At 41.2% G+C, this 19,372-nt stretch overlaps 1 protein-coding gene across 42 annotated transcripts in view; it reads left to right on the forward strand.

Annotated features, from left to right (window-relative positions):
• Nucleotides 1-19,372, forward strand: part of FOXP1 (forkhead box P1) — a 1,129,017-nt gene that overhangs the window by 974,568 nt on the left and 135,077 nt on the right. For 20 of the 42 annotated variants that reach the window (XM_085624906.1, XM_085624905.1, XM_085624913.1 and 17 more), the window contains 2 exons: nt 10,399-10,536; nt 13,760-13,849. In XM_085624906.1, the coding sequence (XP_085481032.1) occupies nt 10,399-10,536; nt 13,760-13,849 (228 nt within the window). Of the gene's footprint in view, nt 1-2,603; nt 2,750-10,398; nt 10,537-13,759; nt 13,850-19,372 lie in introns of those variants that run through there. The other 22 variants (XM_085624911.1, XM_085624920.1, XM_085624923.1 and 19 more) reach the window with 3 other exon arrangements.

Raw genomic sequence — 19,372 nt, forward strand, 5'->3', positions numbered from 1 at the left:
CAGAGATGGCTGCTGGGCTGGCCTCCGAGGGGCCGAGCGGAGAAGGGATTGGCCTGACACTTTATAATCAAACGTGATTTATTGTTCATTAGGAGCGCATTAGCCCTTTCAGGCAAAGACAGTTACTTTGTGCAGCGGTCTGCCAGGGAGGAGATTGCCAGCACCTGTCACTTCCAGAGCCCGAGAGTATTAATCAGATCTCGCGATAAGGCAAGAAAATAGAAAATCCTTGACATCAAAAAAATGTCATAACTCCGCGAAAATATAAACATATTCACAAATTATCAGAAGTAAAGGTTTTTGCACGTCAAGAAACACTAGACGGGAGGACACCCGGCAGAAATCACGGTGCCTGCACTTTTGTTTTTGGGAAGTTGGTCAGAGGCTATAAAGCGTGTAAAGTGGCCAGATGTGGGACCCGCGTGTTAGGCTGACAGGCCTCTCGAGGGGGCCGATTCCTGATTTTTAGCACAGCGCGGTGGCCCCTCGGCTAAAACGTGTGAGCAGCGCTGTGCCGGCTGCTCCGCGCTGTTTTTCCTCAGTATTGTTTCTGGGCTCCAGAGATCTGCTGTTGTTGGTGGAGGGCAGGGAGGGCGCTCCCTGCAGAAAACAACAACAACGTGTGTGTCAAAAGCAAACAACATCGGGGAGCCAGTGTCTGACGCCATGGAAACGGCGATTCATTTGTGTTGTTAGTTCAACGCATGGGACGGGCGCAATCTGCGGGAGGATATGGAATCCATTGTTTTCCGTGAATTTTAATTTGACAGGGATTTTAGAGGCTGTGATCTTAATTAAATCTCAAATAACGCATCTGAAGGCAAGCAGCGTTGCAAAACCTCGCTGAGCCGGTAAATCATAAATCATCGGCAGCTCACGAGTCTGAGGGCTGGCTTGATTAGTTTTGTTAAAATATACCTCACAACACAGCTAAATGCACCTCCACTTTGGCACAAAACACGCTCAAGCAGTATTTATAGTAGCAAAATGACTGACTAACAAATCCGGGGCTAAAAATGAAGGGCGCTGACATGTCAGCTGCTAAGAGCAGATGATGTGGAAAATTGCAATAAAGTGTCCAAGTTTGGCTGCTGATGAATTTGGGAGATTGAAACATTAACTTTGGATTTCGAGTTAGTTGGTAGCTGTCCAACATGACTGGCACCTGTCTGTCTACAAAGTTTTTATAATTATCCTTGCTCCTAAATTTTATACCAGTCGTCAACATGTCTGAATAAGAGCTTTCATTTAATATGACTATTATTTCATTCGCTTTATCGACCAGGTACCTTTAAGTGCTAGAAACGCCAATCTCGGTTTTCCGCTCATGGCTGTGGGTTGCCCTGCTTTGGCTGTTTCTCGTTGCGTGGTTTTCAGTTGTGGCTGGTGCGCTGCGCACCCAGGGTGGTCGCAGAGCAGTCCTTTTAAAGTGATGTCTTTTTAGGGGATATACGGCGCCTTTGGTTTGTATGGCAGCGTGCACATTATTCATGGTGATTATTGTGTATCATATGCCCCCATTTACCCTTGAGTAGTGGACAAATAATCAGTGACTTTAAACTGACAATGTTTGTTGGTTCATAAAGTTGTTTGTGCCAGAAGGCTGCTGCCATGTGGCATACATAGCTCGTGCCCATAAACATTGAAACACGATGCATTGAGGTGTCCCTCTCACTGTGCATGTTCAGAAAGATTCAAAGTCGAGGCACACTGTGCTGTTTTTTGCTTTCCGTGTTTACAGCTGGAATCCTTCTTAAAAGTATGCTGAGGAACAAACCACCTCTTAAATATGCAATTTTTGGGATGCTGGTAAAGAAACTGATGTTACTTTAATCTGCCTTTTCTTTCATGCACTCGGCTTATTTTTAGAGGATTTGACAGACTGGGAGAGTCCTGTTGCTTGTCTTTTAATTTATAACAAATGTTATGGCGTGCGAGAGCAGTTATTGATTTTCTTGTCAGTACTTTGTTTAGGAAAATAAACAGATGGGTGGAGGAGAGCGAGCTCTCCACACCTGCACAGCTCGGTTGTGGGAAAGGCTTGACACCGTCAGCTTAATGTGTTATTGTGTAGCCGAAGACTTGGCTGCTTTTTAAGCTGTCTGTTTATTTTATCCAGGGCAGGTCTGGGTTACTGGAAACTGTAGGGTGTAGTTTACTGTTGAGTTAAGAAGCAGTCTTCCGCAAATGCCTTTTGCCTTACTTGTTTCCGCTGTGCAGGACAAGAGCTACCAGATGCAAGAAATGCGTACAGCAGGGTAGCTGCATCCTTACATCCCGCTTAAAGCCCACCTCTAGCAGGATGGGTAGCCGACTAAGGTCCAGCATGTATGGTCAGCCACATAAACGATTGCAAGAGCGGCAAACCTGTATCCCACCTACCACCTCACCCAGTTGAAGCTTCAAATTGTTTCTAGTGATAACTAGCTTTCAGATGACCCTACAAAATGTTTAGCGAGAAGGTCCCTCCTTAAGATTTGCCTCATACATACGCCCCCAACTGTACCACACTCATCAATTTTGTGTGGTTTTTGGTCACAAAATTCTCTTTGGTAACAACCTGATATATCCAGCTGTGGTCATTGCAACATTTTCTTGAGCAGGTTGGGGGTGATGTCAAAAATTTGCCGCTGATGAGGTGACGGATTACTTCCAGCTGTATGCGCTACCTGACGCAGGACTCTGCATGTAAGACTGACCCCCCCCGCTTTAAATCCGAGACGTCATTGTTCAAATATCCGAGAACAAGGTAAACCAACAACATCAAAAAGGTCGGTTCCTGTGATTTCTCAGGGGCTTGTTATTTTGTACTTTCCAATTCCATTTGATGTCTTGACAAAACACGATGACACGAGGGAGAATACATTAAATTTTCATCTAACCTGTTATGGCAGTGGCAGCTTAATTTCTTTTTACTTTTTACAGAATATGGCTCTTTGCACAATTACTCTAATTGCCACGCCACTTTATGAGAGGGTTCCTTCCTATTTGCCTTGAATCTGCTAGGCATTTTTGAACATGTTTTGACCTTTAGCATGTAGAGAGCTTGCTGGTTGGAGTGTGTCTTCATTAGGAGTAAATCAGCGAATGGCAAGATTGTCAAAGAGGCAACTGATGTTTTCTCATTAGACTCTAATTTTCACCCTCGTATTCGGCTGTGATGTACAGATCAAGGTGTCTCTGGTAGGTGTGAGAAGCTGCACATTTTAGGCAACTACAATTTCTGCATACTTTTAATATAATAATTCCAAATTAAGTAACGCCTAGATTAACATCTCAAAGGGAATGGATACCATTACATCCAACCTGTTTTAATACGTTTTGCAGGAATTTATTTTCACATCAGCTCTATTGAAGCCTGTACGGTAATTCTTGGTTAGTCCGTAGGCCTGATGATGAGCTTATTCAAAGTTGCTGGCAGTCCAAAAATCCTGTGTTTCTCGACTCCTCTCTCTGGGTCGTTGATCTGACAACCATGAACTTTTCAGCAGTTCTTCTTTTAAGTGCATTACATCCTATCCATTTCCTTTTTTGTTTTTTTTTTAAAGGTCTACAATGCCATTTCTTGCGGCTTATCATATCATTGTGCACAAGTGACGCTTATTTGTGTGGGCTGTGTGTTATTGGATCAATTAAATGGGTTACAATAAGCTACATTTGACATTGTTGCTTAATAGGTCTATATACCTGCTACCATTATCTTTTTGTATCTTGCATGCCACAGGTTCAAATGCTGCTGGACAAACCAGTCTATGTTAATTCTACATTTGCTACAATCAATACCAGTGACTTGGTTCCAAGTAACACCTGCTATTACATAGACATTTGCCAAGGAGCATCTCAAAACAAATTATTTATTCATATTGAAGTGTGACGATCAATACACTGACGCAAACGATGAGCGTATTGTGACTGCTAGCTAAGCTTTCCGCAGGCATGACTTTACAGTTACACTCCTGTGCATTGGTTTCCATTCCTCCTACACGCGGAAAGAAGATGAAACACTTAGCTTGGCAAAAACAATAACTGCGAGGTTCAAAAGATCACTGCTTGCTAAATGACTGGTTTGTGATGTATCTTTTTTTTCCATTAATGCAAGCCCAGATGTAAGGAGATTTTAATTATTTTCAGTCTTGCATTTTTGTAAAAATGAAACTAATGTTTACTGTAGCAAAATAATTAACCTGGCAGGTAATGGGAAGCCTGAAATGCATGAGAAGGGGCGGACCCGATCGGTTGTTTGACTGATAAATGGTCTAAATAAGCAAGTATTTGAGATTTCATTTACGGAAACCTTTCTGCATAAAGGTAGTGACGGGTGGAAATTTTGATATTAAGCTGATCATGGTATTTCCACAAGTGATTTTAATGAAACGGATACCCATTTCTTTAATATGAGAAAAAGACAGCATTCGTTTTGTTTTTGGTTTTTGTTTGAAATTTCCTTGATGTTTTCTATATTTCTGTTTTAGTTGGTACAGTTGTGTAGTGGCTTAATGCACTGAGGAACGTTGACTGGTGTTGACAAAAGAGATGCTGGTGTCTGCATGAGTAAGGCCAAAAGTGAAATTCTTGCTCATATTCAGAATGAGACCTAAAATTACTAAATTGATAAAATTAGGAGCTTTCGGTTCCTAGAGGCCACAAAGCCACACTGCATTGTACTCTGGCGGTACAAGTTATGCGCGATGTGTGCATCTCCTGGCCAGCAGCATAAGCAGGGGAGGTCTGTTGGATCGTGTATCCATTTAATCAGTTCTACATTATTCGGCTGGAGAAGCAGTTTTCCATTTTTTGGGGTGGTTCTGTGTTTTATGCTTAGACAATCTTTCATTGTTATAGCCAATCTGGCTAATTTGCTGCAGACTGGGCATTGATTTTGTTCAGCGGGTTATTGCCCAAGTTTCTTGGTCGTATCATGCATGAAATTCATACTTTATATTCTGCACCCTTTCCATGAGGTTTTCATACCATACCCTTTCTTTGACCGTTATCTAATTCCCACCCATACATACCTGTATTTAAGTCTGTGGCACCAATAACACTTGCAATTTTATCAAGTGATTCCGTGCTTTTCGTTAAAGCTAAAAACATGATCTTACAAGAATGTTACATTTTGTTTGAATTTTCAAAACACATTTACTAAGTTCTGATGCATTCCTCATCTGATTGAGTAGTGTGGCCTCATAAACAAGTGTGGTTGTAGCAAGTGTCCTTAAGCACCATCCTGCAAGGATCGTGCATCTCATTACACTTGCAGTTGGTACATGCCATGGGACCCTTTCTCAACGCAACTCCATCCCGCTCACATTTGAGGTATTGAGGTAGTCATCATGCCCATCATCATTGGTTTTGCACCCTTACATTTTCTTTTGACACAATGTTCTGTGTTTAGCTCATGTTTATGGGAGTGTACTTAATTCCTTTTAATAAGCTTGTCGTCAATATATTGCACAACAGGATGTGTGCTCTTCCGTGTAGTAGACATAACATGTATTTTCTAGATTGTGTCTGCATACTTGGCAGCCTATATCTTGCAGAGCCTTATGATGAGAACAGCCTCGTGAAAGCTATTGTCAGTGTTAAAGTCATGTTTGTTGTCGGTTGCTGTTTATAATGAAGATGCCAACAGGTCCGTGCAAGCAGGCTTCCAATAGTCGGCGCGCAGCTGTATTTTTACCAACCCTGCCAGGATTGTTTGCACCTGGGTGTCTACCACACCCTATTGATACAAGTTCAACCTCAGCAGTTTACCATCTGTAGAACAGAAAGGAAGGGTGCATTTCCATATAACCTCAACAATTACTGTGGTTTTTTTTTTTTACCATTTGCTAATCGCATGCGTCAGTCAACCACTTCGTTTATTCTTCTGTAATTGCTGCCAAGCAAAATGCACTCTTTCCTTTCCTTCTTTTTCTGGTGCCTCTCTAGTGGCAGTTCCAGAGCATTAAATTGAATTATTTGGGTCACTTACATTGATTGGATGTTGGAGAGTGGAAAAGGACACGCACAGGTTTATAGATGAAAATGTGGTGACTTGTGATGTGACTGTAGCTGGCCTAGAAGGAAACTGTGCTGAGTCCTGGTAGATCTTGGTCTGAACTGATAATGGGACCCATAGAAGATCTGCCTTGCTGAGTACCAAGGTGCTTCCATTGCCTGGACATTGGTCAATGCTTGCTCCCTTGTTTATGACCTAGTGCATGTTGAGTAGGTTTGTGTTTTGAGACCTTGGTGTTGTCAGCTGTGCCTTGAGCTCTTCATGAGCGCACACTGGCACAGTTCATTTCGAAGACACATGCTCAGTCTGCAAACATGATCTGAGGTTGAACACTTTGCGCTGGTAGCTTTATGCATTTGTTGTTTGCGTACACATCTAAAATAATGCAACAGCCTGGGATTTCTGAGCAAGGGTTCATGAAGAAAACAAAAATCAAACATAAGAGCTGCAACTTAAGGGCTGCCAAGTCTGTTGGATGCCGTCTCAGATGACGTTACAGTTTGGTGGACTGTGCTTAGAAAGCGACTCGTAAATATTAGAGGACTGTAGTTAAGAACTTACATGACTGTTTTAAACACTATTGATTTAAACCACTGGCTGGATTTTATGAATCAAAGTGTAATTTCAAAGCTGTGACTGTATTTCTCGCCACTAAAGCACTCTCTCTGGTGTGCCTTTCGCAGCTTTGCAGGCATTGAGCACAGGATTAAATGAGAGTAGTTACAGTGATCAATAGGTTAAGACCAGTGCCATCACTCTTCCCGCTAATGACCTCGGTAGTAATGGGTAATAAAGTGTGGGCGATAATAGCCTATTGAGGGTGCTGCACGCCCTGTGCGTCCTAGCATTACCAGCGACTAGCTACACAGACCGGTTAGGCACAGAGCGGGAGCCCGGTGAATGTGCGATCCATAACTCTTACCACTTCCACATATTAGCATGTGCTCTTCAGCTTAGATCTACTGGGGCATGAGCAGCAGTGTGCATGTCCAGAAAATAAATATCTTGGTGCACAGACTTAAGGTAATTCTGATTTAAGAAAATTAGAGAGTGAAAGGGAAAGTCCCAGGCAGCAATTTGCAGGTGTGGAAATAGGCTTAAGATGAGAAGCCGCTCAGAATGCTGATATTGGTTTTGACCGTCTTGCCTTTCATATGGGCCGATCGATGTTTTAAGTTTTCATGCACATTGAGACTAATATGCAAATTGCAAAAGCCTGATCATAGTTCAGTTTTTGCTTGGGTGAAGTGTGGGGCTAGAGCTATTAAACTCTCTTAAGAGGTCCATATTGTTTTCTCAGTCAGTGGATTTTCCATTTCCTATGTTGTCTTCTCTTGATTGCAGGCTTAAGTCTTATGTAAAGTCAGGCTAAAGGGCACATAACTCCAACATACAGCCAGGGCCATCTTGAATTATGTGATTGTGCGACCGCTGCGTTGTTCACATAATTATAGATTTACTGCATTTGTCACATAATCTCTCATTTGCTGTACAGTCTGCAGATTTTGACAAAAAATACATTTTATTTCTAGCTCAGATGGTTCAAAAGTTACCAAAAATGCAGCGACGTGTTGCCGTGTAGTGGAAGACCCTTTTCAAAGGTTGACCGATCGGTCACCTATCTTTTGCTTATTGCATTTTAAAATGGTACTAATGAGGTGCAGCCAATGTCCAGACAGTGTAAAAATGTCAAAATTATGAGGTAATACTATCACAAAATGTGGCGAATTATGCCGCATAATTTGCCTTTTTCTTGCAGCATAACTTAATCTTGCCACATAATTTGACCCTCCCCTTCCAGTGGCCTTGTATATAGCCAGTCAAAACACATTGGGAGGAAACAGTGCTTGCCTATCACCAATTAAGGCCTTTCTGGTTGAGATTAGTTTTTTTTGTGACTCCCAGTTTTTCAGGCCTTCACCTATTTAAAACGGGAAATAGGCTTTACTTAATGGAAATGGAGCATGTTCAGCATTTGTACGTGTTCAAAGTTTCTTATCATGTACGGGACTTAAAAAAACTATGACATCAGGTATCTCTTTTGTGAGACCTCAATTGTTAACACTTAAAACCTTATTGGCAAACCACATACATATTTAGTTCTAAAAGTTTTCATACTTCTAAGGAGTTTGTGGGTAAAGTTTTCTCTAGATCTTATGGAATAGGAGAACTGAATGTACCTTTTTTAAGCATCCCTGCGCTTTCAGAACAATCTTTAAAAATAAACGTGGAAATGTTGAGCTATTCTATCTTTCATTAATCCACAGCTAATTTCGTGTTCTTGCCATCTTTAATATTAGAGATAGGCAGGTTCCCAAGCTGTATTTGTTTTGTCTTAAGGGTGTAATTGCATTTTAAATTCCATCCTTCTGAGTATTTCCAACCCTAATTTGAAACAGTTTGCTAGTTTCAAGGCTTGCTTGAAATGGGAAGTTCTTCATGACTGACAGATCCAGCACCCCAGGCTTGGATAGTGAACCCACTGTCCTTTTGCCAGAACTTATCATCGGTACTTATGGTTTGAACCAGTGTTTTCCTTTCCCTACTCCTGTATAGCAAAACTGGCTGACCTTTATTTGTGTTGAGTACCTTCTAAGAATTGGGGGAGAAAAGCTTAATTGTGGCTTTGCTTGTTCATTCAAATTGTGGTATATGCACCTTCAACCACGGGTTAGAAACTTCTCCTTTTGTGATTGTATTGTTTGACTTTTCTGCAGCTTGGAAGGATGTATTCTGTCTTTTTCAGAAAGTTCTGACGTATAGAACATTAACAAATTCTAGGAATACAGATCTTAGTTTCTGATTCCAAGTCAATTGAGTAGTTGCCATGTTATGGCATAATGAGCATAGTTGGGCGCCTCCAGGTTTACGTACACGGGTGATGTCCTTTCTCAAACCTGCCCCTATTTTACTTCATCGAGGCAAGATGAAATATCACCTTTTTTGACACATATTTTAGATTTGAACCCTTTTTTTACACAATGATCAAATCCTTCATGCCACGCCGAAATGTATATCCATCCTACAGTCCCTGAGTACACGCACTGCACAGGCAGGCGTCTGACCTTCAAAAACCATTTTTAGTTCATCAAAATTAGTGATGCTGAGAAATCAGGACATCAGTGGATAATGACTGTGAAATTAGGAACCAGAGCCGGGCAACCAAATGACAGGACAAATCATGTGAAAAAGTCAAGATAAACTGCATATGAAGACATTATGCGTAATACAATTACTACTGCGTTCCTGGGTTTTTGCTTACCACCGTCCAAAATCGTTTTTATTCTTTTATCTGCTGATTGGTGATTGTTTTGGAGTTTTAAAGGCAGCGGTGTACAGGAGAAATGTGCTCAAATTTGACACCAGACATTGCAAACTGATGTTTTTGCGGTGTAGTGTTATCATATGTTCAGTGCTTGCCGTACTCTGCATTTTACATCAAAGCCTTAGGCTCCTCGTCTTGTCTTGTTTTTCCTTCCCATCTTTTTTTTGTCGATTTTCATACGTTTTTGCTAGTGTTTTATAGAAATAGTTTCTTCCACTGGGTCGGTTGACAAAGTGGCTCTCCTGCAGACTGCAAATTAAACACAAGTGCGGTGATTATTTTGAATAGCTAAATTACATTCAGGAAAGCTCGCCCGATCCACAGCATTGTCATTAGGTAGCCGCGTGAATACAATTTGTGTAACCTTGGCCAAGACAGGCTGTCATTTTAATGTCAGTGTTTTATCTGAACAAGACATCATCCTTTCAGATACCGCGTGCAGGTTCCTTACAAAGATGCCCGCGCAGAAATGTGTTAACAGTTGCAAATATGAAATGCTATCAAGTTCATCACGGTAGCTGTTTGTCACCGAAATGTCATGGAAGGCGCCTTTTAATGGTATCTCTCGTATTATGAAAGCGAGGAAGGTATCTCTGTTCCGGGTGACTAAAGAATGATAAAATATGCTGTAACTGGGGTGCTCTGTTAGTATTGTCGTGGGGAACAAGTGGTGTGTGTGTGTGTGTGTGTGTGTGTGTGTGTGTGTGTGTGTGTGTTTTTTTTTTTTTTAGTTACCTGCCTTTAATGTTTTTTAAAGATTTGTCGCCGAGATCGGACTGTACATTTATTTCACTTTTTAGATTTAATCTTTTTCTGTGCACTTTTATTCTCGAGTTTTACAGTTTGGATAGGTTTATTCATGGGGTGTGTGTCGCAAAATGAAATGCCTAAAATGTTAATACTTGAAAGTGCCTGCATGTCTGTGGTTAGTTTGATAGATGGGGCCCACCCCCTTGCAAAAACCGCCCAAAACAGATGTTTTAAAGATGAATTCGTATAATTTAATCTGGAAGTTAAAAATGCATTTTGTTTGAGGATTGACTCTTGCTTTGTGTCTGTGTTGATGCTCCAGGTTCCTGTGTCAGTGGCTATGATGACACCTCAAGTGATCACTCCCCAGCAGATGCAACAGATTCTCCAGCAGCAAGTGCTTAATCCTCAGCAGCTCCAGGTCTTGCTTCAGCAGCAGCAGGCACTCATGCTTCAACAGGTAATGTCCTTCTTTCTACCAGTTTACAGCTTCGCCGGCACTTCTGCTAATTGGTTGCAAGAATGAGATCTAGGTTACAATCGAGGATGCGCGGTGGTTGTGTTGGATCACCGGCTGCACACATTGGTGTTGGAAAAGATTTTTGAGAGCCTTATGCTTTTGTAGAAGATCTGCAACATTGCTTCAGACTGCCTCAATAACATTAATATCGTTAGAGCAATTAAGGTTTATGTGTTTTGATGGTATTTATGCATGTCAATCATATTGACATGGCCCCTTTTTTGGTGCTGTATCTTAGTCTGAGTTGTAGGTGTGAAGGCTCTGTTGAAAGTTGTAGAATTCCAGGTTCGAAGTAGTACGCTGTGGGGCGTGGCAAAAGCATCTAACCGTTAATACACGGCATGAAAGCTGAAATGTAGAAGGGACTTTGGAATCTGTGCGGGATCAATAAAAATATGTATATATTAATAGAGTGTAGCGCGAAGTGTCTTAGAGCATGATGAATCTGTGAATCGGGTGATTGGGCAAAACACATAATTAAATAACCGATGGAACAGACACCATGAAAATTCTTTCGGTGAAAAGGAAGAGTCCCACCATGTGACACTGACGTGATAATGGGGATAGGGATGACATGGTGGGCCATTTCTTTACCATGTATGCACAAAAAGAGAGACACCCCCACTCATCTTTTTAAATAGTCTTGGTGTCTTAACATTACTATTTGGGACAGTCACAGGATTCTTCCCACAGTTTCACTCTTTTAAATTAACCTGTACATCATCTAAGCGCCTATGGTTTATTTGAGTATTTAGAACAGTGACCCCACTCAGAGTTCCTTCTGGGGGGGGTGGGGTACATGATTACCATTCTTGCATATAGTCTACTAACCTAACAGCGCAGAGCCTTCCCTACTCTCATCTTACAGTAACAAAGAACACGGACACATGGTTTGATTTGGTTTTTTAATGATACAGCTTCTGCCCAGAGAGGTTTCCTTTTACTTCTGTTTTATATGACCAGTGACAGAGCTAAGCATCAGTGAACTTGCGTGAAAGTCTTGTGTAAACCATAATCATTTGGCATCACGCAAAGTTGATTTAGTGTTTGTGCGTGTGCTTAAAGTAGGAAAGTGTCCTTCTCTTTGGATTCTTTGTTTCTAGAAAAGGTCTATTTGACTAAAATTGGTGTAGCCAATGTCGTTGTAGCATCCCCAGAAATTCCTCCTTTGAGATCACTGTTTAGCTGATTATGCTATGTTTATATTTGGCTTGTCCTACTCTAGCATAGACGAGCTTCAAAAGAAAGGGTCCTGCCACCGTCTGTATACTCTTGAACCTAAGTGGTGATTAAACTGGAGAAACTATGTGACGACACCGGACACTGTATTAAGGGAATACTGTACTCACTATTGTTTCGAATATACTTCATGACTGACAGAATTATTTTCCATCTCTTTCTGGTGGTACTGCTGCTTATACCACTCATGTTGACGTGGTCTAGTCACCTTTATAGTTTTACCTTGCCCATCCCTTCGCATTGTCTTTTCCATTCAGTTGAATGATTTGATGCAATGGCAGCTTGAAATTTCATTGCATGTTTTTTGGATTACTGTAGTGCCCAATAAGATTCCGAGGTGAAGGTGATGGTGATTGTTAGGACTGAGTATTTATTTTTTATACACAGCTTTGAGACCTCCTCGTGGTAATTTACTAGGTCTATGGGCATTGCTTAACAAGTTGTATGGATAAACGGAAAATGAGTGCATCTGTTGGAACTTTTAACCCAAAATATATTTGAAATGAAGTGTTAATCTTTGAGAAATTTGTTGATTTGAATACTGGGGAGAGACTAATTTAGGAATATGACCACTTGCAGTGCTGAACCAAACAATGACTGAAGCATGGGGAAAGCTTAATGTTAGTTTGGTTGCTTTGCTTGCCTAGAAATGCCTGTTGGATTTGCCTTTTGTCCTCGGAGGATCCTGCATTTACTTTAATGTGTCTGGCATTAATGTTGCCACCTGTTCCCTGACCATTTGGCAAAGTTTAAATGACCCCCTTTTTGTAAGATTTGTACCCCAGAAGTTTTGCTTTGAAGGAAACGAATAAAGGGCCCCTTTTTGTATCAACGTTTCCTCCCTGTCTTACTGTAGTTGATAGATATCAAATAAATTTTGTACAAGATTCTTGATTTTATTTCTTTTGTGACAAACACCCGGAAAATGAGTTGTGTATGATTAGAACGAATGGCCTGGTTTGGAAAGATTTTGAAGGTTTTTAAACCATTTTCAAGTTATGTTTGTGTTTTTGTTGTCTCCTTGTGATTTTTCTGTTTTCATTATAATTGCAAAGTACTGTGTACCAGTGCTTGAAATGGAAAACTAGACGTGCAGGTACCCTGTACTAGCACATACCTATTTGCTTCTGAGAAGTGCTGGTACTCTCCAATTAAAATCAGTGCACCTTTGCTGAGCAGTGCAGGTGCCCTCCTCCTCAGAATAAAGTGCAGGTACTCAGTACCTGATGACACCAGCCCATTTAAAGCACTATTGTGTACAGTTAATCAGCAAAGACAACTGTAAGTTTACAAACTTGATGTCAGCATTGTGAGGCACTCATAATGGTATCCACAAGATACACTTTGCAACTACAAAATACATTTTACCCCAAATTTTGAATTCAATAACCGTGGTAAAGGCTGGTCAGCCGGAGGTGTTATCCAACATATCCCCCGTATAGGCGGTTGTTGGCGTTCCCTCGCTGCCCCTTCAAGCAAGTGTGCCTCTAAGCTGAACACATTAACTTGCACCTCCATACAAGAATAGGCATGTGTACTGTATTTGTAGTTGTCAAACACTCCCTGTACCCTAACCCGATCCTCTCTGGCCAACTTCAATGTTTCACAACCGAAATTTGCCAAGCTCCCTTTTCAAGGGCATTTCCTCTTTGTTTTTACAATCAAAGGTCACGCCTTCCCTTATTTTAATTAGTTTGTGTGGAAAATGCTAGATTTGTCTTTAGTTCATTTTGCAGATTACTTTTCAAGTGATCATGCCAGGAAAAATCATTGTGTGCTGAATTTGGCTAAAGGTCAGACTACTACTGATAAAAGGGTGTGTGTTTTCTTATCCGACCTATCTTACCTTGTCTACTACACCTAAAGTGGTATATTATTGTCTCCTCCATTGCTTCTCTCACCGCTTTTTCCTGTTTATATGCAGCAGCAGCTTCAAGAGTTTTATAAGAAACAACAGGAACAATTGCAGATTCAACTTCTACAGCAACAGCATGTCGGAAAACAGCCGAAAGAGGTAGAGACCATATATTTAATTGTCTGTGGTTAGCTAGTGCCTTATAAAAATGCTATAGTTTCTTTTTTTGTTTGTCTACATAGCCTCAATGGCCCTGGAAAACACGTATATCTATAGCATCTTATTACATTCTCTAGCAAATATGCTTTCATTATTAAAATACATTCCATCTTTTCTCTTGCTCATTGCTTGTCGTAACAACATTTTTAAAATATAGCACAAATTATATTTTTATTACATCACGTAAATCATAGCTTTTTTTTTTAACCTTGTGAGCATGACCCTTCAACTACTGCCAGGGACCCAAAAATGCTTTACACAATACATAACAGACGCAACAGAATCAATTGCCTGGTGCAAAGGGAGAACACCTCTTCAGAGTTTTTTGCGACGCTACTGTGATACATGTACTTGTCTTTTCCTCATCTTCTATACTCAAAGCCCAGATTCACAATTCTGAATGTTTCTAAGATTGGGAGTGTAGTTTATTAAAATTTGCCATATACACCATTTAAATATACTTTTGTGATCTTTTTCATTGCTGCAAATCCACCTTAAGCTCTACTTTGAAGTGGTCCCGCTTGATAGGGATTTCAGTTACTCCTTCTTGGTATTATAACTTCATCCAAAGCTTCTATTCTGCTCAGCAACATTCCCTCAAATAGTGCATTCATATAACATCCCCTCTTCCCATTTTGTTCTTCTCCCAAAAAACTGTTAAATGTGTACCTCTGAGTGAGTTTTCAGATACTGAGTGTCTCAAGTGCAGTGTGGTAATGCTGTCCTCAGGCTGTCTCAAAGTACTGTGCAGTGGAGAGGAGAGGGATGTAAAACGGCTTGTAGCATACCAGGGGGTAGAGTTTTACTGCTGTGTATGTGGTAGACATTCTTGGGAGTCTGTCTGGTTGGCTTGGGCAGAAAGGGGGAGCAGGAGGTTTGCTATGGGGCAGGAGTGGCAATGAGGGGGCAAGAGAGCCTATGCGGGGGCAAGAGAGCCTTGTAGAAAGGCATGGGAGATTATCACAGGAAGAGCACCACGTGAGGGGGAGGATCGCTGTTTAACATGAATGGAATTAGGAAAGCAGACTGTACTGCTATGGCATGCATGATCAGTCTTGTGAGCATGGGATGTTACCAAAAAATCATAGAAAGTACTCTCCAAAATTCAGAAAGTGATATACTTAAAAATACGCCATTATTCTTGTTTTTACCATCTTCCCCCACTACTACGCTAAGTCCTACATAAAGGGAGATTAAAAGTGTGTAAAATATAAATCGAAAAGAGCTAACTATAATTAAAATGGAAATGGGGTAGAGAGGTAAAGCATGCAGTTGGGCGATATCTCTGCACAAAATGCGACCCTCTTTGTTTTGCTGCCTGTTTTTCTAATTCTGGAGGGCTTGCTCATCAGTGGCAGTTCAACACGCGTTAATGACTCTGGGATGCAGGCATCACTCAGGACAAAGAAATGATTATTGTGCGGTCAAAAGAAGTTCAAAGACGAGAAGGGAATTTCAGTTTTTTTCCCCTTAGAGATCCACGTTCAAGAGCATATAAATTAAGCCAAATGTTAAAAACCACAGTCTGAAAGCTGACTTCAAAGTCGCAACTCTCTAATTAATGAACTGCAAGCTTCAGTTTGGACAAGTGGTGGTTTGATGCGCCCATAAATCAACCTGACAGGTCCTTCTTCACAGCCTCAGACAGTGCTTGTCATTGACTCACATCAGATGTAAACAAAGCGGGGGGGAAAAGGCGGGCTCTGAAGGAGGGCAATTGATCAACCGCATTGGTGAGCACCAACTTTTGAAGCGCATTATGTATGATCACAGGAAATGGCGATAGCCTCGAGAGGCTTCCTCCTTCTGCTCTCGCTTTTTCAAATGTGATTTCTAACAGCCTTCAAACGGGAGAATAAGAATTATGGAGCACCTCCCCTGTGGCTGGCAGCCAATAACCCCCTGTTGTTATTTTGTGCTTCCTTCCTTTCAAAGGCGTCAAAATTTAGTTTTTTGTAAAGGTCTTTAACTCTATATTTGAAGGCGCACAACAAAGGGCTGCCACTGTCATTCTAACCCGCTACCGGGGAGTGTAGTTTTTTCTCCCTCTTATGTGCCTCTTCCCATTAATCTCTCATCTGGTTATAGTTGTGACATGGTTTGGAGTGACAAAGAACTAGGAAGAGGAAAGTTTCATAGTGGAGCCGCAGATAAAGGGTTGCTCTTCTAAATTGAGGTCCTCAGGCAAGTGGAAGTTTCAAAAGTTGATGGTACTTTTAGTACTGAGAGAAGTTGTTGACTCTTTATTAGCATTTTTGCTGGAATTCAGAAAATAGGATTCCTCTTTCGTCTAACATGCAGTAAATAGCCTTGATACCAATACACCAAACTTGGGCTGGTATTGTGGTGCGCACCGTTGCACGATTTAATCATGTATCCATCTTTAACTGTGAGGAGAGAACACATTTGTGAATGTAATCATTAATTTCCTGCGGTAAGGGTGTGTTGACTAATGTTTAGCACAATATTTCGGGAAGTGAATCTTCACCTCTCTAAGAGAGTGAGTCATTGTGTTCATGCAATAAATGCACATCAGTCATTGCCTCCCTAGGGCAATTTGTGTACTTAAAAAAAGTTGGACAGCTTCTACTTTATGGAAAGAAATAGCGTCCAGGCCTGGCTGCACGGTAACATTTTAGTGCTGTCTACTCATTTTCCACATAATGTTGCGAAAAAGGGTTTTGTTCAGCTTCTTGGATCAATAGAAGTGGCCTTTGTTCATGGAGCGCTGTGCATGGATGGGTTTTTGTACTGCACCCGTCTCTGATGCATAACAGGGCAGTCTTCAAGTGTGGATGTGAGTTTCTCTGGAAATCTTTATGTGAAGAAAATGCGACATGATTGGCTGAAACAATTTCTGGAGACTGAAAGAACACAACTTGCTGGAAGCCAGAACCTCAGAAAATTGACCTGTGTTGAGGGTGGTGAATTAAATACATGTGCACATTAATTGTCCTGCAAACTTATATAAACTTTGTTGCAAAGGAGCTGCTAAACATTGGGCCACGTGTCTCATTTTGTTATGCTTTTTTTTCTTGAAGCTTTGTGACTGTTAAAAACCTACCACTGATTGAAACTGTAGTGATGGCAGTGCAGTGGTTATGCACTAACAATTAACTTATGGGATGGGGCCTAGAAGAACACAGACGTAGATTTTCCTGCATCCACCATGTAGATTTTGCACGTCTTTCATCCAAAATGCTTTTTTTTGTGTCATTCCTTTGCCCTGTAAATCTTGAGGGCAGGTCGGATGCCCATTGCATCTGTGATGGAGAATGGTGAATGGCCTGAATTCAAAACATCTTGGGATCTTAGATTATGAACTTGAGGAAATTATGTCAGTCTGTTGAGAAATCTTTGATTCGGTTTCTGATTTTTTTATTTTTATTTTTTTAATATTTTTTTTTATGGATAAGTGTTTTTTTTGGCTGAGTGGACTGATGAGGAATCTGGTATACGGTGGGTTCAGCGCTTGGCATTCTGCATTGCACTTTATTACAGTGCCTAAAAGCTGTCTACCTATTTTAGGGACCTTCCACTCCTCCAAGTTAGTTTCCACCACTGAAACCTTAGAAGTCTTTAATCTTGAAGCTCCTTTTCTGAAGGAGGTCATACATTTAACCTGGGTCATTGAAGCATGGTGGGGATATCTGCCTCCTCACAGTCCCTGGTGCTCTGATATATAGAAAGAATTCTGACTTCTCCTTTGCTTCTTGTGTTCTTTGGGAGGCGTAGGTAGAGAAAGCTCCGGTATCCAGATAGAGGTTCGCCACATATAGGTTGCACCCTATGCATAGCTGCATTCATCAAGCAGTTCAAATAAACAAGGACCACCTGAGCAATACACTGACCATGACATCCCAAAAGGCCAAATTGTCCCTTATGCTGTGCCACAAAGTGAACAGCATTGGACGTATCCACAGTGTGGCCACTTCCATTACACGAAATTCAGAAAGCATGTCAGGCACAGAATCGCTAGTCCCTTCAGGTCTGCATCATGCTGGGGGGTCTCTGGTCTGTAAAGTGGGTCCAGTCAGTCTCTCTACCTGTTCCAGCCGTTTCCTCACTGTAGGCTGTGGTCATTGAGCTTTTCTGTCAACCCATGCTTATGTGCCCGTCCTGGTTGTGAAAACCTCTTTTTCTGCCTGTGGGTTCTTGTTTATGTCAACTTCCAAGTTCCGAGCTTTAAATATGCATGGTTATATGCATGAGTATTTTAGTATGGTGTTGAATGGGGTATTGATGGTTGATGAGTTGATGGTGTTGGTGCCAGTTTGCTGGGATCTTGTTCCAGGGTGTTAATGGTGGACGTTTTTGTAGTTACAACTCTTGATTCACTCGTTTTGATTAACTTGTTTTGGTAATCTGATGCTGGTGGTGTGTGCAGAATGTTAGATGAGGTTTTTTATAAAGGGCTTTACAATCTAGTGACATTGGGGAGCCAGTGGGTGAATGCCATGGCCAGGGATGTTGCCTTTAGTGTGGGTCTGTTCAGTATAATTTGTTGTTCGATATTTATTTTATTTAGGAAGGTTAGTTGGTTGTCTATAGTTTTATTCACCATTTCTTTTTCCAAGATGTTGAATTTTCCTGGAAACATGTTTAAGGCAAAAAAGAAATGTGACGAGGTTAATGACCACAGGGCTGGTATACCACATTGAAAGTGGTTATTTGGGAGGGGCGGCAGGGGGTAGATGACAGACGAGGTATCCAGAGGAATGGAGAGTTCTGATTTTGTAGGGTGCTTAAGGCCCCAAAGATTTGTGGTTTGCACGGCCTCCTGCAGTATTGTTTATAGGATTACCATTTTATGTTCTGTATGTAACCCGCACGAACAAAGATTGTCTAGGAAGTGACTTTATGGATGTTAGGGTCAGTGATTATTCTTGAAGAACCCCTGCATGATTAGACACAAATAACAGTCTGAAACCATGTTTCTACCTTTTTTAATCCAGATGTTTTGCCATTGTTTTCTACTCATGTGTTGGTTGTGGGTTTTTGTGAAATGTAGGTTATGGGGCTTTTTACATATCCAACCATATGACACCACTCTTTACTAAAAACATTTCCCAAAGCAGTAATGCACCCCAAGAAATCCCTACAGTGATACTTATTGCAACACAAAACCTTGTGAGGAGCTAGCCGAGCATCTTCGAGCAATTTTTCTTTGGCAGAGTAGTACGTACTTAGATCAAAAGAAAAGAGAAAGTGAGTTGTAGGCGACCTACAAGAAAACCTTTGGCATGTGTTAAATACCGTGATTGCCATCCCAAAAGGTCAAAACATCAAGCGGGGCAGCGACAAACATCAAATGGGCCAAGATATATTGGCGTGCTGGAGAAGGATACTTCTAAGTGAAACACACACTGGAAGGTGGAGGTGTGCTAATAAATGCAGCCGGTGCACTAACACTCCAAACTCGGCATTCATTGGTGGCAGGGTTGACTGGCTTGTTTGCTGTTG

This window comes from Triturus cristatus, chromosome 9 (genome assembly GCF_964204655.1).
Source record: "Triturus cristatus chromosome 9, aTriCri1.1, whole genome shotgun sequence".
In the NCBI taxonomy this organism is placed as follows: domain Eukaryota; kingdom Metazoa; phylum Chordata; class Amphibia; order Caudata; family Salamandridae; genus Triturus; species Triturus cristatus.